The sequence below is a fragment of the Drosophila nasuta genome, chromosome 2R (genome assembly GCF_023558535.2).
Source record: "Drosophila nasuta strain 15112-1781.00 chromosome 2R, ASM2355853v1, whole genome shotgun sequence".
NCBI lineage: Eukaryota > Metazoa > Arthropoda > Insecta > Diptera > Drosophilidae > Drosophila > Drosophila nasuta.
Genome location: NC_083456.1, coordinates 3166218 through 3192760, shown reverse-complemented (window position 1 = coordinate 3192760; position 26543 = coordinate 3166218). Strand labels below are relative to the sequence as shown.

Below are 26543 nucleotides of genomic sequence, written 5' to 3'. Positions count from 1 at the left end.
ACATTCTGTCACGCCTCGGCTTCTGCCTTTGCGACTGTCTGCCCTCCAACCTCACACACACATACACAGATGGTTGCTTCTCGTTCTCGGCATCCCTTCCTGACTGTTGCTGTTGACTCCTGAGTGAGTCCTGAGTGCATGTGTAAATTTAGCTAACGTTTTAAGTGCTAACTCGCTATGACAACTAAATAGGTGGGGTCCAAGAAGTGCGGGGATCTGCCGCATTTGTCTGTCGGTGTGATTAATGACGCGTTACAAAGTATTCTCTATGAATGGGACAATGAATCATAACGACGACAATTTGACGAATTCTCAGTTCTCTATAATCATAATTACTCGTTCATTTTGGTTGCTTGATGTTAACTTTCCATAAGTCAAGTCAGACACAATAGCAGCAATACTTCGTGACGATAGAGTATGCAAATATTTGTCAAGTGTTTTTCTGTTGCTGGTACTTTGCGACTTCCTGGTGCGATCCCATTCCCATTCCCACTCCAGTTCCCTCATGCTTCATCATTAAGTGTTTTCGTCATTGTCACTAAAAATAAATGGTAAATCGTCGAAAAAGAAAAACACACACACTCGCACTCCCTGTTTACTCTCACCTGGTTTTCTGAACTGCTGTGAACTGCGTAAAAAACGCAACTGTAACAGTGATTAATCGTTAGCTTCAGAGAATGTTTTGGGCAGCGTAGGAAGGGAGGGTAAAAGAAGTTACTACTGCGTGCTTCGTCCCTCCGCTCCGCTGCGTTCGTTTGCCTGTCCATCTTACCGGTGGGTGTGTCAGCCGGAGCTCAAAGAATGCGCACCAAATTATATTTTGGGTTAGTTTCGGAAGGCGTTAAAACCGGAAAAGTCTAGTCAATGGTAATACCTATTACATCAGCGCATAAAAGTAGACTATAGTTGCGACCAACTTTCGGACTGAGTGCGTGCTATTTGTTGGCCATGTGGCGCTTGTGGCATTGCGGTACTTTACTGTGGGGCTTACACTCATTTTTCGGCTACGTAAACTCAGCTAATAACACACTCATATTTACTTTCAGTGCCTGTTCTTGATTGGCGTCTTCTTCAGACAAGTGACGCTTAAAATTATCGAATAGATTAATGATATCGATGATATCGTCAACATCGATATTTTAATACTAACAAGTTTTCGCAATATGTAAATTAATGTATCGATGTAAATTATCGATACGTTTGAGTAAGTACAAACCGATATCATAAACTTAATACAATAAGTTAAATGTGAACAAATGCGAATAATATGTAAGTGGCAAACAATGCTACATTTTGAAATGAAGGTTTCATCACGAATTTTTGGTGCTTGCATTCCCATAGTTCACTGTGGCAAACTGAGCACAGAGTGTCCACTGTCGAAATAAAATGCAAATAAATTAATTATAATTGAAATATGCGCAATAAGGAAATCAATTTCGAGATTCAATTACACAAAATACACACGAAAAGAAATGAAATTAATTTGCATTAGCAGAGGGAAGCCAAGGAAGAGCGCCAGAAATTTGCTTCAGCTATCAAATTCAACTTTCAATTGGCGTCTCCTGTCAAAATGTTAAAGCCGACAACGTCTTTGATCGCAACAACAACAAGAAACACAAGTACAGAAAAACATAAATAAATAATACAATAAATTAAATCAAACACGACCTTAAGCTGCTGACGCAAATAAATATGCCAACTGACACCCGTTGACTGTTTGAGGCGCCAACGCCAACCACAGTGGGGCCATGTGATGCGGTGGGTGGAAGGGGCGTGGAAGGGCTTGACAAGTTGATTCTTTTGTTGTCGTTGACATGTTCAAAATACTTGTACGCAAACATTTGTACAGCGTTTTGTAGTCGAGAACTCAGCAAGTCGCTTTCTTGCAAATACTATGCGTATACTTGATACGTTTGTAGTCTTTACTGTTAGCTGTTAAATAAACATGACTTTTAATTTATTTAAGCATAATAAATGTTCACTTTAAGCCTGAGTCTAACATTGTCCAAGTTGTTCTCTATTTGCATTTATCGAACAAACATATTGAAGTAACCGGAATGCTTAGGATGAAATCTCGCTAGCATTTTTTTGATGGATGTGTACGCTTCTATGCCAAATCCTTGTTGTTATAAAAAAAATGTGCTATCCTGTCGAATGGCAATACTTCTTTCGTTAGCTAACATAACAGGAATTAGCAAATTCCGTTGATAAGTTTTTCTGATGTGTCTGACCTTCGTTGACACTTAATACTCTTATTCCCTCTGACTCGAACTCGATTGACATCATTCAGTTATGTGTTGTCATTTGTCGCCTAACACTCAAATACTGCACTTAACACATTATCGAAATTAAATATACGACGTGGTCATCTTAAAGTCAAGGGTATTCATTCATCGAATGACCCGTCTGCTGACCCAAATACATATCTGTTCATTTGTATTCGTTTGTATTTATGAATGAATGAATCTATGAATGTCTGTGTGCTTACCTGAAGGATATATCAGTCAGTCAAGAAGGAAAAGGAAATGTAAGCCGACTGCTTGAATTCGCCCTTGCCTACTCCTACTGCCGCCACCCACACTCCACTCCATGCTGAACCTATAGCAATTTTACGACTTAATGACTCTGCTGGGATTAATATGACTAATGGTGCGCTGCTTTTTATTCGATACAGCCAGTCCGACTCCTCTGGACTTATGTATATAGTGTATGGGCTTTGTGCAATTCATGGCCAAATGGCCGTCATTGATGTGGCACACACATATACCGACACATAGACGCGTGTGCACGCACACATACACAAACAAAAAATTATGGCTCCGGGTCGACTTTGAGGCCGTTTTGTGTGCTGACAGGCCATTTATATACAGGTGAAATAAAAGAGAGATATTCTATATATAGTAAGTATCCAACTAGTATAATATAAACCTATATGCATATGTACAAATGTGTGTGTGAAATAGTTAAGCTCGTCCATCAGGCATATCCTGCGCATGGACAACAGGTTTCAGCATTGAGAATGTATTCAATTTATTGCTTAGTTCGATGCGTTGTCTGTCTAGCAGCAATGGAGCAGATATTCCTCTCTGTTCATCAAGTAGTATACAGAGTATAAGCACAAACAACAATACGGATAAGAGCGTAGTGGCTTGAAATTTAAACACTCGACAACTATTCGAAGTGGTCGTTTGACTGTCATTAGCCAACTGCAAGAGCTATATTGAGGCAGTAGCCCCATTACAACCAATAACACCACCAACAACAGAGATGTAAACAGTAGCAGCTGCTGTACAACAGCTACAACAACAACCACAATAAACTGTTTATCATGGTTACTGACAACGGCCACTCGGACTGAGACTCGCACTAGGACTTGGGCTCGGACTCGGAATTTGAATCGGACAAGGGATCAGGTTAGAGCTGGTAGAGTTGGAACCGTTTGGCTTTTATCTATGGCATGCATCAGTCAGTAAGTCAGTCGGTCAGTCAGTCAGTCAGGAAAATTAATTAACAACAACATTGACACTTGAACATTTGACAGAACATGCAGACAGCTAACCAAGGCGGACCAAGCTAAAGAGGGAGGAGAGTGAGTCAGAGCGAGACAGAGAGAGAGAGAGGAGGCACTCGTAAAGTCAACAAGGTGGCGCTGTCGAGTTGAGTCCTCTTTTCGAGCGCTGCTCCGTTTGCCCGTATGAATTGTTTTGTCATTGTTGTTGTGGCTTCTGTTTATGGACAATACACTTTTATTCACACACACTCACACACGTTCACACCAGTGGTTTCTGACCTGGCCACAGGCCAATCAGCGTCAAAGTAGCCAACTTCAAAAATGATACTGAAAAGATATTTCACTCGACTATTTGTGGTCTGTGCGAAAATAAATTTCATTTTCCTGCTTTTCTCCTCTTTGTTGGATGTTTTGGTTAATATTTTCCAACTGCTTTCACCGCCACTGACTTTGACTGTGTGTGTGTGTATGTTTGACTTTCCTTGTTTTGGCTTTTGTGGTTTCAACGATTTCTCATGAAATACGTCTCAATTATTTATCCACAATCATACGTCGCTTTAAGCCATCAAACTTCATAGCGACGTTGTAAAATAGTTATTTTGCAGAATTTTAAAGCGATAATTATTTATACAAATAATAAATATTTAATAATTATTTATTGCAGTCAAATTATAATAATTGATACATATAAAAAAATTTGTTAGCATTAAGTAACTTTAAATTCATTCATGATGGAAGTGGAGTGAATTTAAAATATAAAGCTGAGCTTCATTACTATGTTAAAACTGTAGCAGCTTAGCAATTGCGTGAATTTCCCCTGATCGTAAGCTGGTCACATTCAAACAAAGTCAGTAAACTGAATGTAAAATCCATGTTAACAGCGACGAATCCTGTTAAACAAAAGCTGATCTGCAGTGTTCTTTAAGCCTATTACAATATACTCAAATTTAAGCGTCGAGATGTTTGTATAATCTTTAACATTTATGCGCGTTATATACTTACTGTATTATTTAATACCAATGTTTACAAAATATTGAATTTAATATGAGAATTGAATATAAAATAGGTTTTAAGGTTTTAGTTGATGTGCGTGATTTATTTTTCTAATTGCATTTCTTGGCCTCAATCAAGTTCTCGTTCTTCTTTGCAGCAGAAATTTCCGGCAATTTTGTGCCATAAAATGTTTGCCACCAATATCCGGCAGGTTGTAGTCAACGTTATGTCCCAGCTGGAAGGTATTGACGATTAGAAACGCGACGAAAGTGGCTGCTTCGACGTTTTTCGAGCAGTTCCCATTACCGTGCTAGGCTTTCCGCTGCATTTCGCCATTTCAATTGGCACGAGAAACTTTTAGCCTCTATACATGGGGCAAGGACGGCTGTTAAGAGTGCAACAACGACACTAATATCTTGCTGGAAGTTTCAACAGAGCAATATATTGAAATATACAAAGGAAGAAAAACAAGACAGGCAGACATTCTGCGAATATGGAAGAAGATGTGTATGCAACGTTCAACTATAACGACAGCGGAGGAGGCAGTGGCACTGAAGATGGTGGCACCGTTGGTAGCGGAGAGGATGAAGATGGGGGTTGGAAAAGCCTCGACTTTAGCGTGGAGGAGCTGCAGAACTTTTTGCTTTGGCAGCTGCCCAATCCAGACAATTACAGCCAGCACCAGCTGGCTAATTGGAATCTCAGCAATGTGTCCACAACGCCAATAATGACACCAACAACTCTGCCGGCGGAGCCACCATTTGATGCCAACAATTATTGGGCACTGCTGGCACTTGTTTTGGTCTTTGGTACAGCCGCTGGTAATATTTTAGTGTGTCTGGCCATCGCATGGGAGCGTCGCCTGCAGAACGTGACGAACTATTTCCTAATGTCGCTTGCCATTACGGATCTAATGGTGGCTGTGCTTGTCATGCCTCTGGGCATCCTCACGCTGGTGAAAGGTAAGTTTGATAATACGATTTTTTATTGATGTTTGTCAAGCAGAATAAAAGTCTGTTTTTTTCACAAATGAGTGGATGATTAAATTTCGCCAAATTCTAAGATTACAATTTTAAATACACTGTTTATTTATGGATATAAATAATTGCAATAATATATATATAATATATAAAATATTAAATAAATTTAACATATATTAAATATAATGCAAATGCTGATGTTATGTAAATGACTTACCTTAATGCTAATGCTTATATGCATTAGATTAGGAAATCGAGCTAATACATTGATCGATGCTAATGCTAATGCTATGGCCAGTTAACTCTCATGCTAATACTTATATGCATTAAATTCGTAAATGGAGCAGTGTATAATAATGCTAATGCTAATGCTAATTCTATAGTTAAGCTTGATGCTAATGCTTATATGTATTAAATTCGCAAATAAAGCTAAATAATAGGAATTTTAATTTAGAGTGGTGATTAAGTGTTAATCCAAGTTTTGAGTTATTAGTTTTACTAATTAAAAAGTTAATGACAGAAGCAATACTAATGGTCGAGAGAAATATCAAAACATCAAGTTATATGTATTATTAATAGCATTTATTTAATAGCCTTTACCTGGGTCCTTGTAAAGGCCAAGTAGCGCATTATCGGTTGTTGGAGTATAACAATGCACATTAAATGCGCTGTCAGGTTGCAATCAGCGTGCTCGGTAGCACAAAACATCGTTTACTCGTCCTTGGGCTGTCGCTGACACGCACCCCAGGACGATGGATATAATGAAGCTGCCTGTCAATGAGATTGCTAGCACAATGCGAAGTCGGAGCACGCCTCGGCGATTGCATTATGCGCCAGATATTTCGTTCAAAGCAACTAAACAAAAACCAGAATAAAGTGAATAAAAGAATCTGACAAACACCAAAACGAGAGGGGCAATAAAATAAAGAGAAAGCGAGAAAAACCCAAAGCGAAGTGAGTGGGAGAGAATGATGCAAACAATTTAATAAACGCGTCGCACTGAAACAATGGAAAGACGTTCTGGAAGCGAAAACGTTTTTGGCTTCACTGCAGCATAAAAATTGCATTAGACGGTTGTAAAAAGCGCGAAACGCTTTGAAGCTACCGCCCAGGATGAGCACCGGGTAGACGACGAGTCAAGTGGGTGAGGAGTGGGAAGGGGGTTGGGAATTGGGAACAGCTGAAGAAGTAACAACAAAAACAGCAGAGACAGGCTGAGCCAGTAACAGCTTTTGCAGCAGGCCTCCTACTGTTGCCGGATGTTGACAGTTTTGTTTCAGCGCTAAGGGAGCCATTACCCACACATGCATACTTATACACACATACACACACACATATTTCTCACTCACACCTCTTGGAAAAGTGCACTTGCAAAGTGAGCAATGCAGTCAAATGTTCTGAACGCGAAGTGGGCGTGGATGCTGCGAAAACGAATGGCTCATGGTCCTTGACGGTGCGGTGTTGAAAAAGCCAGCAATGTACTGCCGAAAAAGGTCACAGCCGTAGTCGGGGTAATATCCTGTACCATATCTACCTCGTAACTTATCGCAATGATTCTAGTGAATTAAGCTACATAAAAAAAAAAACAAGTATGAAAGCTACAGCCAAGTCTGTGAGATACCTGCTACTCACTTTGCAAAACAAATCGCTACCCATAAAAGCAAAACAGTGTGGCTTTATTCTTAAAATATACCAATTAATATACAGCAAGTATACTAAAATTGGTATATTCATATACCTCATAGCTCATATTTGTTATATTTATAAAGTTTTACATTCGAAATATACCATAGAGTGCAAAATATACCAGACTGTCAGTCAAAAAAAAACAGCTAGAACCCCATTGAATAAGCGTAATTTGCGATACACAATCATAGATAATATAGTTATATTGTCGTTGCCAAAACTCGCAACTCTAGCCTTAAAATTACGCTTGTTATTCGAGTTTTGTCAATTAGCCGAAGTGGCTTTGCAAAAATTTGAAGCGAACTTGATCTGCGTGCAAACATTATAAGTGCTGTTGAAAACAATAATATCTCTATCTCTGAGATCTAGGTGTTCATACAGACGGACGGACAAAACAACATGGCTATATTGTCTCGACTGTTGACGCTGATCAAGAATATATATACATTATAGGGTCGGAGATGAGTTCTTCTACCTGTTACATAAATTTCCTGCCGGCACAAAGTTTTAATACCCTTTTACCCTATGGGTAGCGGGTATAAAAATTTAATATTTAAATATTTATATTTACTTGGGTTTATCGATTCATCTATTTTTATAAAATATTTAATGTACATTTAACCCTGACTATGAAAATGTTTTGGTTTTTGGCAAACCCAAATGACAGACGTAAGATTTAAATGTAAATCTAGTCGCTTAACCACACAGCAGATGTTCTGTGCATACTCACAAAGAATATTGTCGACTGCACTTTCCAAGTCAAGTGACAAAGTACTAAGGGTTTATATTCAAAATATGGACTGTATTTTTAGTTTAAACAGCATTCTGTTTAATCCCTGACATCTGTAAGTAGCAACTAGAAAAGAATATTAAAGTCCAAAAAAACTCAGATTATTTTTAGACAAACGAAAGAACTGCACTGAAGCTTCGCATAAAAGAAGAACGTGCTGTCATGTAGAATTTTTTTTTTAATAAAAACTAAAATAAATATTAAAATAAAAACACCGAAGATGAGTCCTATTGGAACAAGATTTCAAAAATCTAAAATAAATTATTTTCTTTTTTTTTTTATAGTGAGGTGTAGCTGTTTATACGGACGGATAGACATACAGACTGTTATTTTAATTGAATTATAGTAATTATTGGGACTATAATTCAATTAAAATAACAGTCTGTATGTCTATCCGTCCGTATAAACAGCTACACCTCACTTCACACAGAAGTATTTATATTTTATGTTTCCTTTTATTATACCGCAACACCAGTACCACAACTTACATATCTCAACGACGATCTCACAATAAAAGGGAAGAGTATCGGTCAGTGTGACCTAAGGCTACGTTTTCATTAACGCCTTTAAAAGTATATATGGGAATAGGGGTATTCCAACCAGTGTTGTCATTTCCGCTTTTTTCCCGTCAGATTTGGATTTTTTTGAAGTGTGATTGCGGAAAAATATGAAAACAGCGGGCAGCGGGAATTCTGGCTTTTTGACCAAGCTTTTTCTTTAGTTTACTTTTCTCAAAATTTTAGTGATGTTTAAATTGAATTGAATAAACAGCTGAAATGTTAAAAATATATTTCTATCGACACCTAAATTGGAGCGACTTGCATAACTAGCATTGTGAAATACGCTTGAGCTAAAACAAATTGACGATGCCGAAGGAAGTCTACAAGCTACGAATGGTTTTGGAATTTTTTTTTCTGTTTTGTTTTCTTATCTGATAATTGCAAAAATTAACATATTCGTTCGCAAAATTAACGAATTTACATATATATTTTATCATAAAACAAACATAAAATAATCTTTTTCCTAACTTTTTTCTCCGCTTTTTTTAGCTTTTTATTTTCGCTGATCAAGCTTATTTTGCTTAGAAAAAAATGACACCTCTGATTCCAACACAGACAGATAACAATTTCTCAGCTATTGATGCTGACTCAGAATTTACAAACTTTACGTGGTCACAAATGCTCCATCTGCATGGTGGACTGGCCGCTCAAATAAAAATAATAAGATACTAAGTAATGGAAGCATATGGTTATACAAATATAACTTTTGTTATATTTCAGTATTTTTCTAAATACTAATCTGGTATTTCTTAACGATAATACTACACTGTTTTGCTTTTATATAAAACGGATAGCGGCTTTACTCGATTGAAAATATATGAATAATAATAGTTTACTTAAAAGACGAAGGCCATTTACTCAGCATCACAATAATAACATAACAGTTAGTCAACCTTTGTAGGGATCCGTGTGCGACCAACATTAAATTGAGATACTTAAACACATGCACCACTAGAAACAAAGCTGTGGTGTTTGGCTTTAAAACGCGTAAATAATAATCGCATAATTAACACGTTATTTATTTCGTTTTTTAAATTTGCAGAAAGCGTTCTGTTAATTAATAACGGTAAATGCAATTAATGTGCTGCGTAAAGATTGCGCCACGCCCACTAACAACAAATTGAATTACATGCAAATAATTTCCATGTCGAAGCAAATATGTGTGAAAATGTGAAAAATGCCCGCACAGCTTAATAAATAAATGCAAAAGTGACAGATGATAAACACAAAAGCGTCCGCAAAATGAAAAGAACTCCCACAAATACTCATAATAAAAAGGACAGAATATAAAAAAAGAAAATAATAATAAACAGCATAATTAATTGAGCGCAAATTGGCGTCGTTTTGATTTTTGCTGCCGGCGTTGAAAAGTAGGCAATGAAAATTTTACAGCTGACATTGTGGTAAAAGCGAAGGAGGACGGACGAAGAAGGAAGCAAAGACTAGATCGACGCCACATCGGGGAGAATGCGAGATGTGAAGTGAGAGGGGAAGTGTATAACTGTTCTTGGTACTTAGACTGAAATAGGACCAGTCACAACAGGAACAGCAACAACAACAATAGAGCGTAGACTAAAGCAAATTTATCATTTGCTGCTGTTATTGTTGTTGTCAAAAAGCATTTTAAGCTCTTAAGCTGCGACACGCACACAGCCAGTCACCGGCAGTCTATGGCATGGTGTGGGCAGGATTCACTGGGGAGCTGCTTTAAGCATAAGCAAATTTCAAATTGCCAAGCACTTCAAGGTGCGTTCTCAAATCGGTTTCGCCTCTTAAAAAGTGGATATCTTTGATCGGTGTATTGGAGCAAAGTGAAATTAAGTTGTCGACTGTACAAAGACAATGCAATTGCACTTGCAACGAAACATAAGTCATTGTGTTCAAAATGAAAAATAATTTCTTTTTCTTTTTTATTCATGTTAGTATCTTGAAAATACCTCATCAAAGACGCATCGGAAAACTTCTTGCTGAAATACAATTGATATTGATTTGTGGAACACCCTCGATTTCCATCGCTTGCCGGTGCTCTGCGCCTGTTAGTCGGATTCATTCGTTTCATAGATAAGCGAACGAAATCTAATACCAAAGTTTGATAAAGTTTTGCCTTTGCTTAGCATCCGCCTGACATTATCATAAATCTTTAAGCTACCACCTGGGTGTCGAGCGATGGGAGACAGAGGCGACGGGCCACTGAAGGCTTCTAACCTTATGCTGTGGAAATTGACATGTCTGCGTGAGCGTAGCAAATGGAGGGGCAACCAAACGGCAGCTGTCGGCTAACGGGACGCCAATTAATTTTTGGCCAGGCCCCAAAAAGTAGACAACAGAAAGCTCACGACACATAATGAACTTCGCCCTTATGTGATGTGTATTTTCTTGCTGTCGCTGTTGTTGTTCTTCTTCTTCTTGTTGGCTTTAAAGCGCAATTGTGTTTAGATTAAGGGCGTGGCCGGCTGGGAACCCTTTTTGAAAATCATTGTGGCAATTTTTTACATGTGGTCAGAGCACAACAACAGCTACCCGGTATTCGCATATCAATCAAGATGCCAGAAAGCGTAGCTTCAGTCTTCACAGCGTGTCCTTGCGTCCTTGCCTCATTCATCCCACATGTTGTTGCCAGCGCGTGCAGTTATGTGTGAAAAGTCGCTTCGCTGGGCCGCGACGTTTTCTTTGGATTTGCTCGCAGTTCCCAATTTACTCGTTTCCGGCGCATTTGCCGCTGTAGTTTTTGTCTTAAAGGCGACGCAATTTTGCATATGTTACCGTTAGCACTGCGCTGCTGCTCATTGCTAATGCAAAGTCCTTTTTAGCTGTTAAGTGTTTTGTGTCGACTTACAAATGTAGTTGTAAATCAACTTGAAAGTCCACCGAGGTTGGCTCTCAATCCCAAGCAAGGGGCATAAGATAGAAGACAAAGTCCGGGAAGTCCGGAAAATGGAATGGGGGGAAGCAGACGCGTGCAAGCATTAAATTTTTCGCCTTCTCCACCCCGCACTTAGGAGCCCCCATAACAGCAGACGACGTCAGTTGATTGTGTGAAAGTAATCAAGGGGTTGAAGTGAAAACAGAAACGAATTTTGATGGGGATTCAGATGGATATTGACAGACAAGGCCACTCAATGTAGAGTTGTCTTGCAAGTTGAATAGACACAAAGTTTCGTTAAAGTTCTGTCTTTAATTATTAAAAATATTGTTGTTAAATGTGAAAAGAAACAAAAAACAAGCATTGCTTCATAGATGAATGTGTTCACAATATATCAATAGATGCATTGCTTTCCAAAATTTTGGGAATGTGCACTTGAAAAGCAGAAATTGTGTAACTCTACGAAAAAAGCTAATGCTATAGGAAACCATTAGTCTAATAATATTTGAGTACATTCGATAACTTGCCTAACTTGCAAATACCTTCAGGGCGAGCCAGAACAAACGCAGATACAGTCATACCCAAGAGAAAAGATAAACAGACAGAGAGAGAGAGAGAGAGAGAGAGAGTTGGAGCAGGGGACACCAAGAAGTAAACTGACAAACAGCCGGCAGACATTGCAGAGCGCAAAATAAACACTGCCAAACGACACAAGCCAAGACAGTTAAGGCATCTGACAGGAAAGCGCAGGTAAGCGAAGGTAAGGACGAGCATACCTGACAGTGAGTGAATGCAGCTGAAGCGAGGTTCAAGCACAGGCACGAGACACAAAACCCAAGACCCAAGACCAAGGACCGAGACACACGGTTTAGCTTACCTTGACAATCAATGCCAGAGCAATTGAGTCGAGCCCTGGGTAGAGGTTAGCACCAAAGTAACTTATACATTTACATACATTGTATATATATGTAGAATTGAATTGTGGCAGGCAACTACAAGGCAAATGACTGAGGTTCACTGAAAGGCTGACTGACTGTCTGTCTTAAAGGTTACTTGGCAGGAAAAGATACATACGAATGTGCCGATCAACTGGGGGATTGGGGAAACCCGAGTTTTGCATACTCTTATGAATGTAGAGTATCTATAGTATCGAGTTTCGTTAATAAGATACATTGACAAACTAAATATTCGAAATTTAAAGTGCTCTACTTCTCCCCCATAATGCTAACCAGAAAATAATGTTAGATCCTCGCTCATGGGGGATTTAAAATTTGGTACATTAGTAGGGGATTCATATTCCTATTCACTACGGTTAATCTCTTTGATTTTGAATACCCCTTTAATTTTGAAGAAACATATTCCAACCACAGAGTATTACGAAGCGAACTCTTTTATAGAGTCTGTTTTCTTATTAAATACTCAGTTCAATTTGAACGAAAGTGTGCAATATAGTAACGCCAATGCTTAATCCGATTCATTCAAAGGCAGTCGATACAAATGCACTTTTCAGATTGCATCTGAGCACGTGGACTATTGTGTGGGTGAGGTGAATATGGCAACCAATTGTGGGCGCCCACATTAAAAGGACTTGGTAATTATTGAAATATCGATTGTTTTACAAATGACGTGTGGGCAATTTTTAGAGACTGTACGTTTCTTCTGTTTCTGTTTCTGTTTAATTTTCTGGTGCACAGTAATGCTAATGGATTAATAGATGCATTTTTTATAGCCCGTCGCTCGCTTGTCACATTGTCGAATTTAATATTTAAGTTGGCCAGGGACAAAGTCATTGTCGTTGACGGCTCGCCCACATCTCGTGGAATTGTCGGACTTAAATAGCCGCAAGTTCATTTCTTACTAAGTAAGTGGCATGTGGCACGTAAATTATGTGTCTTGCACCTCGCTGCTATTGCAAAGAGTGCGAAAATATTGCTTGAAGCCATGGCGGGTGTTCTTTCCAGCTTGGCTTTGGCTTTTGTATATATGCCCCAGAAATGTGCGCTATTCCTTTTATATTTTCTGTAAGTATTTGTCCCTGCAGTTGCTGTTGGACAACTTTCAAGAGACAACTTGGACAACTGTGAAGCGAAAATGGTGAAAACTACACAGAGAGAAAAAAATCTTGATTGAAATATATGGATCTTAAAAAAAACAACATTGAAATAAGATTTTTAGGTTGAAAAAATTGTATGCTGAATTTGCATTTAAGATTAAAAGCATCTTATTTTAAGATTAAAATCTTGAATCAAGAATGTTTTATTGTAGATTTAAAAGAAGATTGCAAATCTGGTACTTAAAATTCTCGATCTTAAAAAAAAAAATGTTGCTCTTGTTTCTTAAAATGTTGGAATTTCCTTCCTTTGAAATTAGAACCAAGACTTTGGTGTTGTTGTTGATAGCTCAGTAAGTACAAATGCCGCAAATCATTGTCTTTGGTCCTGGGTTTAAACCCTAGTCGGCTGGTATATAAAAATAATTCTAACTTATTATTGTTCAAAAAAATAGGCAACAGTATGTATTATTGACATAAATGGGTAAATAGATATGTAAACAAAAAATCACACAATCTATTTGTTTTTGATTTTTATAAGAAATCTAAATTTAGGATTGTTTGATCATGACTTTAGATTTTACCTTTTTGGTTCAAGTTAAAGATTTTACCATTCTTGAAACAAGATTATGATCTTGACATTCAAGATTGGCCAATCTAGATATTTTGTTGATTTCCGATGTTGATTTAAGAATAAACCTTCTTGGTTAAATTATGACATCAAACAATCGTGATTCAAGATTTTATTCTTGATTTTAGCATGTTTCTACTTTCCGTGTACTCTTGGTGGTAATACGAACAGTCAGAGTGTAACAGAGGTACATCGCCTAGGTTCAACAATATATAATATATGTTTCAATGCTCTCAATTAATCCATTATTTATTATATTAGATGCATTGCACTACAAACAAATATTGTATTATTTTATATACTTACATTAAATGTGATGCTCACCAAAGAAAATGCTGTTTGCCTTGGGTGACACGATAACAGAAACAACAACTCATTTCAGCAACAGAAGATACCAAATTATGCCACAATAAACGATATCTGGATTGGTTGAGGTGAAGGTTGTCACGGGCAGCGCTGAAGGCGTACAGATAGCGTCATTATCTGCTTCGACAATTTACCGCTACTAATTGTGATGTCATGATGTCGATAATTTCAATTTAAGCACGTTTTCTGTACTTTCCTGCTGAGGGCATTCCTTAAATGCGTAGTCCTCACATATTTATGTGCAGTCTTCCGAAAATCCTCTCGAAAAATCCGTAAACCGCTTGGCAAACGTGATTTGCATCTTATGCTAGCTAGAATATTATTTCGTATTTTTGCCAGATTGCTAAGGTGTCCATAATTATTTATGACAGGCGTACATAAGCGACTCTCACGTGCCACATTAAAGACGTTCGCTGGATCTCCTATCAATATTACGCATACGCCGTGTGTATTTACCTCTAGGCACGTGGTTTTGTGTGTGTTGTTGTTTGGCTCGTCTCTCCAGTAGCCAGTGTCTCAAGTTGCCAGTTGTCAAGCACAGGCTGAAAATATGATGTTTGCTTGAATACCTCTTAGTCGTTGAGAGTCCAGACGGTAGCTAACATATTACAAATTCTCTGCTATTTGATCTGTTTCACTACTATACAAAACAAATTTTATTTGTACACATGCATATTCAAATACGTTAGCAGAGTGTATTCAAGTTAAGCAGACACATTCATTTGAAATTGTTCTGCCGTCCTATTCTGGGCGTTTCTCAAAGTGAAATATGACTTGACAATGCCGCAATGTTTGGCCGCTGTTCTTTTAACCCAAATTGTTGCTGTTCTGTTCCATGTTGTTGCTGTGGCTGTTGGTAGTGATATTACTATGCTAACTGAGGCCCGTTCTCCTCTTTTATTTTGGGGCGCTAAGTCGTTAATCAACTCAAAGAGTGAAACTAGATTCGGCGAGGCTGTTGTGTCCTTTGCCGTTTCGTCCTGTCATTGTCAAAGTCTGATAAATGAAGTGACCATCGCGGCATTACTTTAAGCCAAACGAAACCCATGCACATACACGTTATGTATTCCAATGCCGTTGCCCAGAATCCTATCTGTGACTTAAGCGGCTAGCTAATGGTTGAAGCTTTTTTGCAGCTTAAGCAACGCTACGATTGTCATGAATATGATGAATATGAATTCATTTGTTTGTTGCTGCCTAAATCTAGGATGTGAATTAACTATTAAAAAGCTTAACAGCTATTTAATAGTTTATTAGTCAATGAGATCAATAGTTAATATTTATTAGTGTTCATAGACGCAATCAGTCAATTGCAAATCATTTATTAATCACGACTTTCATTTCATTTCGAATTCACAACTAACATGCTGATTGGCCTTTTAGTTATAGAGAACAGTACGCTTATGTAAAGATGTGTGTCAGCTTGTAACTTTAATGAAATCAGATAAGATTTGGTTGGGGTATAGTAAGTTGTTCTAGTGTTTTTGCTGGGAAAAGTAATATATATTGCTATGTCTTCCTAATATAATATTTAGTTGTTTAGTGAAAACTTTACAAGGGTATTTACTCTTTTCCATGAGGGTATTGATTTTTGTAGACTTTTTTCAGACAAGTGTTTTAGCTGACTAAAATAAATATGCACTACAAAAACAATTGAATAATTTCATTGAAATAAATCGATATAACTTTTAATTCGAATTCAAATTTAATAAAGCATATGTGTATAATTTGCGTATTAATTATAATCAGAGTGTCGAAACGTAAATAAAATACATAAGTACATATTTACACATTATTTAAAGCTATGAGTTTATAAGTAGATTGATATGCATAAATGTGTCAATTTAAAATTTATACCCAATAATTATTATTATTTATTGGTTAGGAATGGTCCTTGAGCGATTTGAAAACAATACCATAGAACTAAACATTCAGCGTTGAAATATAAGCTGATATTGTATTTCAACTCAAAGCAAATATTTCTTTGACGGTTAAGCTTTTATCAATAACATTTTAAGGAAGCATATACATATATGTATATTTGCATTGTTCATATTTAATTTGAATGCATTTTATATATGTAAGAGCATATTTAAATATGCATTGCAGGCTATGAAAATTGACGTGCATTGTAACAGCGTACTAGTTGGAATTTTTATTCCAGATTTGTCACGTGAGAACTGTAAGCTTGGTGAAATGTAGCATGAACAAATGCAATGTTCATTTAATTGAATTGACTCAAAGGGGTGTATTGCCAGCCATCGCAGTGTGGCAGTCCTTGTCATTACTCATTGTTTGTTTTGCACAATTTTCGGAGCAGAGGTAAAGTAGAAGTAAAACCAAAAAAAAATAAACCAACATACGTGAATGTAAATGCTGTATGAAAAGTGAGGTTAGGTGTGCAATTTTGTGAGGTTATGTGAGTGCTAGGGTAAACTTGTTCTAGCGTCAGATTTCGCAAGCTGTGTGGGCAAATAATTTAATTTTTATTTTGATGTGCTTGCTTAACTTGGCATGTCGTTCTTTCATTGACACGTGTTTAATAAGTAAGGAAAATGTTTTTAGACAATTCTCTAAGCTATACACCAAGTGTTGAGTAGGGAACCGTCATAAAAATTGTTTGCAAAGCTAACACAAGACAGACTTCATATATATAAATATTATTAATAAATCCAACAGAAAATATCATATAGACATGTCCGTCTCTCAGATAGAATATCTTAGAGATTGTTGTCGAGCACACAAATTTTATTTTAACGACACTTGTTAAAACACAGCTTTAATGTTTTTGTGTTAAATTTTCAAAAAAAGTTATGGAATAAATTTAATGACGATAATAAAATTTTGATTGTTAATAGACTTCAGAATGTAATACTTGTATAATTCCCAAAATACATCTAAATTAGTCCATAGAATATGTAGCTTCTTAGATACATGGAGATATAAGCACTGCAAATCAAACATAATAGGATAAATTCCTTAAGTTGATCCAACTATAATTAATATTTTGACTTATCGTTTACATATACATATAAGACCGCTTATACTATTCTAATCCAGTTAAGCTCGAATAGTTAACAATTCACCCAAGTTTAACTTATCTACTAATATGTGTATATAGTTTAGACTTCTCTAAAAAAAAATAAGTACATTGAACTTCCACCAAAACCTAGTCAATGTATAAATTTGGAACAACAATTGAAGCAATGCCGATTTATTGGCATTAATATAAAAATAGCCCCAAACGCAAAGCCACATGTTTAAACTCCCAGCGACGGCGCATGCTTAGGTGCAATTTATGTATTTTTAGCGTATTGGCTTTGAATTTATAATACGATAAATTGCGTCAAGAACAACTCAAAACGTTGAAAGTAATCAACCTATTAGTCGCAATGACAAGCTCATTTGAATTATGCATAAATTTAAATATGTACATTTTTGCCAGCAGATAGACAAAGTTTCGGCGACCTTCGTTTAATGTCGTCGTTAAATTCAAAGCTGTCTATTTTTAACGGGCCCTGGAGACAGACTGAGGCATTATGTTAACATCGCAAAGCTCTTTTAAGCAGAGTCACAATGATTATGTCTAATGTTAGAAACAAAATCGAATTGTTGAATCGTTGTAACTATTGTTAGACAATCACTTCAACTATTATAATAAGAATTGTTATAAAATATCATATGATATCAAACCACCAATTGGATATCTTTTGCATGTGGTTTTTATTCGGCTGAGCTCGTCTTTAAATTTATCAAATTTGCGTCCCTGTTTACATTTATTCTACTCTGAGCGTCTTACGCTTTCCTTACTACGTATCTTTAATTTATAAAATATGTGAGTAAATGTTTTCTTTTTGGGTTGGTATAGTATCTTTAATTGCAGTATTACATTCTTGCTGTGTACCGCGTCTTAGCTCTGATTAGTTATTGAATCATATATAATATATATATAAAAAAAGTGAAGTTAGATGTGCAATTTTGTATATATGTACAAAATATGAAATGAAACCTTTCATACGCTGTAAAATAACTTACCCACTTGATCGCATTACATGCAAAGATTTTTTGCAATATACATTTATTCTTTAACAAATTTGATTAAAAATCTTTAATTCGGTAAAAGAAATCGTAAAATATATAATATTAGAAATACGATCATTTCGCACTAGCAAATTTTCTGTTTATTTTGCATTTCCTCATCATTATTATTCATATGAATGTCGCAAAAGTTTTATTAAAAGAAACTGCATTTTAGATGCTGCTCAATGTTGTTATTCTTGAAGTTGCAACTTCAACCGACTGGAAAGCTTTTAAAGGCCTTGAGTCAGTTGCCAAATATATTATTAAAATTTCATTGCGGGTGTCCAGTGGCCTCTGGTGCAAAAAGCATGCTTCTTTCTTGCCAAGCCATTAGCATAGAATAAACACTGTCCGAGGCATAACAAGATCAAATTAAAATACAAAATAAGTGTGAAATGTATGACTTTGTGGTACTGTGGTGTTTTTCAACATTTTCACCAAAATGAGCTCATGCTTGAAAAGGTCAAACTACTTCAGAAGCATACAGCAAGATTAAACATTCAAAATTTTTTATTTATTGTATATTTATTTATTTTAATTTTATTTGCAACATTATAATTATTATTATTTATTTGGTTCATTATAATTAAAGGAGACCAAAGTCAAGTTAGAATACATTATTAATTAGATACATTATTTATCCTTACTTATTTTTCGCTGTTTTTGGTTAATTTAAAATTTACAAATTTGTAATATGAAAAATTAAAAAAAAACATGAGTATGATTATAGGTAATTCAATTTAAAGATGCAATACAGATAAATCATATACATAATATGAACAGATACGTTTCCGTATCTCCATTGTTCAAATATGTTTTCTGGCTGGTCGAGCAAACGTCAAAGTTTAGGTAATTTTATTTTATTACATGAGAAGGCTGGCTACGTCACCCATCTCATCTCGTAACAAGGGGTTTTTAAGGACAAACGATGCGTCGTAGACATTTTATGATTCCCAACAAAAAGAATTTAGTTTTGTGCCGCATTGTTGGAATAATGAAGAAATATGAAAGTATGCCCAAAAAAATTGCTTAAAGTCTTGTGCTTGTGCTGCCTGACGACAAAACTGCGACAAACTTCGCTTAAACTTCATCAGGCATGCAAATGGTCTTCGGATAGAATAGCAAAAATAGCAACCCAATTTGAATCGTTTAAAACAAATTTCAAACTCATTTCAGCCACTTAAAATATGTTATCCAAGTTAATGTTTCCTTGCTTTTAGCAAGCAATTCGATTCGCTTGTAGGTTCTATATTTACATTATAATTCCTAGCATTTATCTATACATCTACTACAACAATTAATCGTCGGTCTCTTTTGCAGTCAAAGTTCTTTCATTCAAATTGTCTTTGATAGTTGAGTGTGCCTAAAAGAGGCAACGTCGGGAAAATTTTTCGTAATTTTCTTGATGAAACTTTTTGCAAAAGTTTGCAAGTAAAACAACTGCTACTGAAATGCTGAATGCTCATCAATAAGTTGCATGGCAGACACGGGAAACGTGGAGCGATATTTAAACAAAGTTGCAATAACTTGGAGAATGCAGCCAAAGGCAATTGAGCCAACTAAACTAAAAGGTATTACAAAGTGCTTTGTAATCCATTTGAAAACTTTGTTTTTAGGAAAAACAACACGCGCAAATACACAAAAATATGTGCGGCAGAAGACGAGTATTTATAATAGATAAACAAGCAAGTATAAATAAATCGTTAATACAGAGTTGAAGCATTTTGTTGGCCATTTATTGGTTAATGGCTTTGGCCAAGTCTGAAGACACCGAAGTAAATGGGAATAAATGAAAATGAATATATGAATAAATTCGCACTTTAAAAGGGCCATATATTGTAAGAGGATTTCCAATCGCTGCAGCGCGTTGTGACATTAAGAGTTGTGACCAAAATGAGCCAGTATTAAGCTGTATTCATCTGAGGCAAGGGCGAAAGAGATTAAGGGTAAGAGTAATCGGGAACACGGAAGCCACACAATACTGGACAGTTCAGTCCAAGCCTAGGACCACGGAACAAGCGAAGCGTTAACAATCCAACAAAAACAGAAATGGAAATATAAAAATTCTGCGGCCGCGTGTAAATATAAAAAGGTACATTGGAATGAAATGCGACGAGCGCAGAAGTTGGCCAGAGGTTGATAAGACATAGTTATGACATAGCTAAAGAGAGAGGACGTCAATTACAATCATGTAAATAAAAAGTGCTAACAACACTTGTTTTTGTATAATATTTATATGTTAGCTCAACAGAGAAGCGAATTATAATTCGATTGTATTCTTCGTATTTTTAAAATATGGTTTGATGTCTGAAGAACTAAAGCTCGAAATATTTGGTTTTCATTTGTATCAGCAAAATTTGTTATTTATTTTTAAAGTGAGATCTATAATCATAGTTTAAGGCAATTGAATTGAATTGCTAAGAATATTGTTATAATTTAATATATTTTTGACCTCCCATGTTTTCACTATATGACTAGGAACAAAAATACGGTGTTGAAGTCATCCCAATTCTCTCTTATTTTAATTAGCCAAATTAAAGAAATGGTAAAAGGCTTATTAATTTGCGTCGTAGTGTCTCTGAATTCTAGGTATTCATACGAACGAGGAGACAGACAGACGGATATGGCATGAATATATATATATTATATCATATTTTATAGGGTCGGAGCTGCATCATTCTCCCTATTACATACATTTCATGGATGCACAAAGTTATAATAGCCTTCTACCATTTGGGTAGCGGGTATAAAATAATAAATTCAAGTAAGTCGCTCAGAAATCTGCAGCTAAAAAAAATTGTTGGAAGAGAAGAAATATACATATATCCATTGTGTCTCTGCCAATTAATAAACATAAAGAAAATGAATATTGAGTATGCACTTGATATTCCACAAATATTGAACACACATATTCATAAGGGCAATAAGTTGAAAGTCCTCGAACCAAAATGAAATCAAGTTAAATAATTGTCATGTAGTTTGTGTTGCCATCGTTTCAAGTGAGTTTTCCTCCCCCATCCACATTTTAGTATGTGCTAAAAATCTATAAACTTAAAGTGATGATTTGATGCTTAGCACTTTAAGTTACTATTCATTGAAAACTCTTGAGCAACACACATAAAAACACAGATACTCAGATAATATGGCGACAAGTACACATATTGAAAGTTGTGAGAAGTCTCAGCGTTGAGGGAAGCTATTAACATGCATATGATAGACACTTCCGCACAACTGACAGGACGCGACAGGACGAGGACATGAACTCAAAGTCAAAGCGGAACATGCGGTCTCTACGTGCATCAACTAGGACAACCCTTGAACAACCACAGCAAAAACATCAACATCAACATCAACAACAACAACAACCACAAAAGCAAGAATAAAAAGGCAAATAGATTCACACGAAGCAAACACAAGTTAGTTTTTCTTTGGTGTGAAGATAGCTGCAATCAAGGTAACTTCTGATAAAAATACCCTGTAAAGGATAGCTCTATAGTTTTCAATGCAATAAAATAGTTGAGTTGAGTTATGTATATAGTTAAGATTTATACGACATTAGGGAGAAGTGACTGACTTCCGTTTCCCATTTCTCTACTGTTTTGTTGCACATTTTTAAGGACTCTCTTTAGTCCCGCTTATATTTCGGCTAGTCAGTAAGCATCAAGTCAGAACGACCTCTGTGGTTAGTGAAGGTAATGAGTATAGAAATTTGGTCGAGCAGTGCTACGATTTTCTTCAGTCTTTGCTTGTTTTTCGGCCATTGTTGTGGATATGGCCTTTAACTTGCTTTATCCTTTTGATGGGTTCATCATCATCGTCGTCATCCAGATCCACATCACCACCTCCACCTCCTCGACCAACATCATCATCATCATCATTATAGTCATCATCATCCGCAGCAAATGGTCGGCAAATCAAATAAATAACTGTAGGGCGCAATGTGCCTGCTTGCATAAAGTAAACTATTTAATGGACTTTTGCTGGCGATGGTTGCCATCAGTTCAATGGCGTTGATGGGGCACGGGTGAGCGGGGAAGGGTGGGGCATGGGGACTGGCAACCCACAGCCAAGCGGAAATCGAAAGCTATTAGAAACGAGGCTGCCTGCAGGGAAATGTGGGCGACTAGATGATAGTCTGAAAGACGGGGACGCAATGCTTTCGCTTTCGCTATCGTTTGACTTTGAACTCATTTGCTTTTCTTTTCGTTTCGTTCCATTCGCTTCTTTTCTATTTTTCCATTTTCATGCAAAATTTTACGCAATTTGACTTTTGGGTGGCAGCGACATAGTCGAAGATGTCCTGTCCTCCTTTTATTTCTTTTCTTTTGCCATTTTGCCATTTGACTTTCGATTTTATTTTCGTTTCTTTTTAAGTTCTTGACTTTCGCTAAGCTCTGCATATGGTACAGGTGTGCACACCCACACACACATACACAACGGGATAGAGCCTAACAATAATGCAAATGACTTTGGCTTCCGTATGAGCCTCCAAGGATGTGCCTCACTGAGATGCGCGATGCCTTTGCACTGTTATTGTTATTTTTATTATTGGCTTTTGGTGCTCATTGTGTCGCTGACACTTTTATTTTACCTTCAACTAGCTCTGTCAGAGATATGGGAAAAATGTCAATACGTCGTTTGATGTCAACATGTCATGAGATCCACTTGGAGATGGCAATCAAGATATGCTGTCCAAAATGGAATGAATATAAAGTCTCGCTTCCTTACACATTCCTTAAAGTCATTCAAAATAATAGGTATTAGTTTATCACAGACGATTTCGAATATAATTGAAATCGGTACATCTTAGTATTTTTCAGGTATATTACTTCACAGTCGAGCAAACTCGAAACTTAGTTGCTAAAGTGGTTTTCAAAGTAAATTCATATTTTAATGCAATAATTTATTATTAAGAAAGCTTGTTGAAAAGGTTTGTTGATTATAAAGGCTTGTGAATTCTTATCACTGTGTCAAAATGTAATCTTTTTACTTCATTTTGAGTTTGAAAGGCTTATAAATTTTATAATGTGTTAAAATGACCGAAAAATAAATTGTTCTTGAAACCAGTTCCAGCACATATTTAAATTCATTCACCCTTCATTTAATCAACTCCTGCCTTTGAAAGTGTAGCTTCATTGCTAGGCATTGTGGAAAATAAATTGCAATTTAATATGTATCGATTTGGATGCAATTAAAAGGCTAAAGAAATAAGAACTCGTAATGAGCCAATATATCTGAGCTGAATTAAATTTAAATAAAGTGTACATTAAATTATAATTAATTCGTAATTGAGAGAAGGTCCCAATGTGTGTGTATGTTTTTCTAGACGACATTTTTGACCGTCCACTGAACATTTTCATTATGTCTCCCATATGTCGAACCTTTAGAGATTTGTCGCATGATGGCACTTGCTCCTGCTGCTGTCAACGCAAATATTCGGCCACAAAACATACACACGAACATCCGCAACAAAACAACAAATATCAACAGCAACAGTTGCGACAGCTGCGACAACATTTGTATTCAGATTCTGAACTGTCAGGTATAGCATTCGGACTGCTGAACCTTGAATACCCTGCCTAGAAAAATTAATTAAACCTATGACTAAAGAAAGTGGTCAAAGTATCAATGCCACTGAGTGTAATCTTTAATAAGAAATTAGAATGAAACCAGAGATTCACAGAACATATAATATATCCGTTGGGTGGACATAATTCGAAAGATCATTCATCAATTAGAAACTCTTGGCTGACAAAGTTGGGCAGTATTTGTCGAGGGTAGAAAGGGGAAAGACATCAAAACACATCTCATGGGGGGTCAGAGATACAAGCGCATAAACAAGAATAAACATAAAACACGACACTTACGTGCATACGTGTGTATGCATGTATAGGAATACACCCATGTGTGTGTTTGTATGTGTATTTTGTCAAGCACATGCATATGCATGCGGATATGTCAACGGGAAGCGTGAAATGAAAATAATATTTACATACAGATGCGCGTAATGTAAAAAAAGTACGCAATACAGTTACTTACATACAAACACACATATGCTTATGTGTGTGTAGCGGATTTTGCAGTCTGACGAAGTGGTGGTTGGGGCAAACTCATAAATTTGCTGACAGCAGAGGTGACAACATGTCAACAAGCGCCGCAGGTCTTTTGCACAGCGATAGAAGAGGAAGGTGAACAAGAAAGAGAGATATAAACAGCAGGCACGCCAATTACGTGAGAGATTTAAAGCCCTCGCTCAAAAGCAGGCAGCACTTTAAATTCGCAGGACGTCAAAGAGAAATACAGAGACAGAAAACAGAAAACAGCAGGCAGGCCAATTACGTGAGAGATTTAAATTCGGCACTCAAAAGCAGGCAGCATTTGAAATGATTGATTATTAGGCATGTAAGCCAAATCGCTAAAAGCTCACGAGAGTGCGTGTGGATGCGTAGGAGTGTGTGTGTATGGGTGTGTGTGTATGGATGTGTGTGTGTGTCACCTCCGCTTGAGCCAACAGTTGTCATCAATTGGCAGCCCCCGCCCATAGAGGTCGCTTCAGGCTATCAATGTTATGTCTACCCGCTGTTTGTTTAGCTTCAACGCGTAACATGCGGTCCCAACCACAAGTGCGACCTTTGCCCTGCCCCCTTCACCTCATCGCGACCCTCTCTAAGTAGCTGTCATATGCCAAAGAAATGTATTTTTCTGCTTTTTCTTGCCACGTCTATTTTTGTATGTCGTTATTGAAATTGTTATTGTTATTGTTGCTCAACACAGTTCGAGCGTATGTTCGTGACAGCAACAACAATCAACACTAAACATTTGACTTATTTGGCTTATTTTATAATCTCTTCATATTTTCAACTGCCTCACAATGGTTTTACTTATTGTAGGGTATTTCAATTTCAGTTGAACAAATTATTTAAAGACTGAAGGACAACGTATAAAGACCATTCATTAAAAGTTAAAAGTTGGCTTTTCAACTAAGCTAAGCATACATATTTTTTAAAGAATGTTGTCGGGAATTTAGATCCACTTAACATTTTTTGTAAGATTGCTTATAATATTATTTCTATATTCTTTTTTTTGTCGTTTGTTCCTTGCTAATAACATATTATTATGAATTAAGTCAGGGTATCTCAACTTCGGCATTTTGTTTAATCCATTCCGCTTGGTGTTACTTCGAAATGCGCACATGTAAATTTTATTTGACGTTTCTTATTGACAAAGAATCATCGAGATGCTTTTTGCGAATTGCTATTGTTGCATTTTATGTATTTACAGTCAGTTATTCGATATTTTATTTCTGATTGCTTTATGATTTACGATTCGTGTTTACATTTACCTTTTCCATATATTTATAAATAGACTTTGCATGTAAAGTAATTTATTTAAGAAGTATTGGGATATTTAATAGAAATACTTTGTTCTTCAGATCTTTGTCCGCAACAGAATTAAACAAATTTACTTATAGCGAAAAGCTTTCGAAATATAGCGAACAACCGTCCTAAATACTTGCAGCTTAACTGTTGTTACTGATGCTGAGAAGCTCAACAAAGTAACAAAACAAAGCATAGCCCAAAATTGAAATCGATGCAGCACACACGCATACAAAGAAAGATACATTCATAAATCATTTTTGGCATATTTCCACAATGGGATGAGAACTGCCTCATGACCGCTGGGAGCGCTACACGCGAATTGTTTACCAACGCAGAAAAGTGTTCAAATATTTGTTGCTGTTGTTGCCCTCATGCAGAAAGGGGTTGGATGGTTGGTTGGCTGGTTTGTCATACAATAGCTTGTGTTGTCATAAACAGCGGTTCGCAACGGCGAATAAGGAAAAACAATCAAATGACTAACATACTACATACCCTGTAGAAGCATACAGCTGATAATGATCAGAGACTTCATATTCTTATTCTAGTCTATATACGTAATGGGGAAACCGTTTAACGATAGCAAACGACAAAGCGGCAACTTGTGGAGTTGTTGGCTCTATACTATAAACTGTTTGTTTGTTCATTGGTTGATTG

The 26543-nt window shown here is 36.6% G+C and overlaps 1 protein-coding gene across 1 annotated transcript in view; it reads left to right on the top strand.

Annotated features, from left to right (window-relative positions):
- LOC132786565 (dopamine D2-like receptor) overlaps window positions 1-26543 on the top strand; it is a 53052-nt gene that overhangs the window by 11262 nt on the left and 15247 nt on the right. The window contains exon 2 of the mRNA XM_060793121.1: window positions 4662-5466. Coding sequence (XP_060649104.1) covers window positions 4998-5466 — 469 coding nt within the window. The 5' untranslated portion in view covers window positions 4662-4997. The remainder of the gene's footprint in view (window positions 1-4661; window positions 5467-26543) is intronic.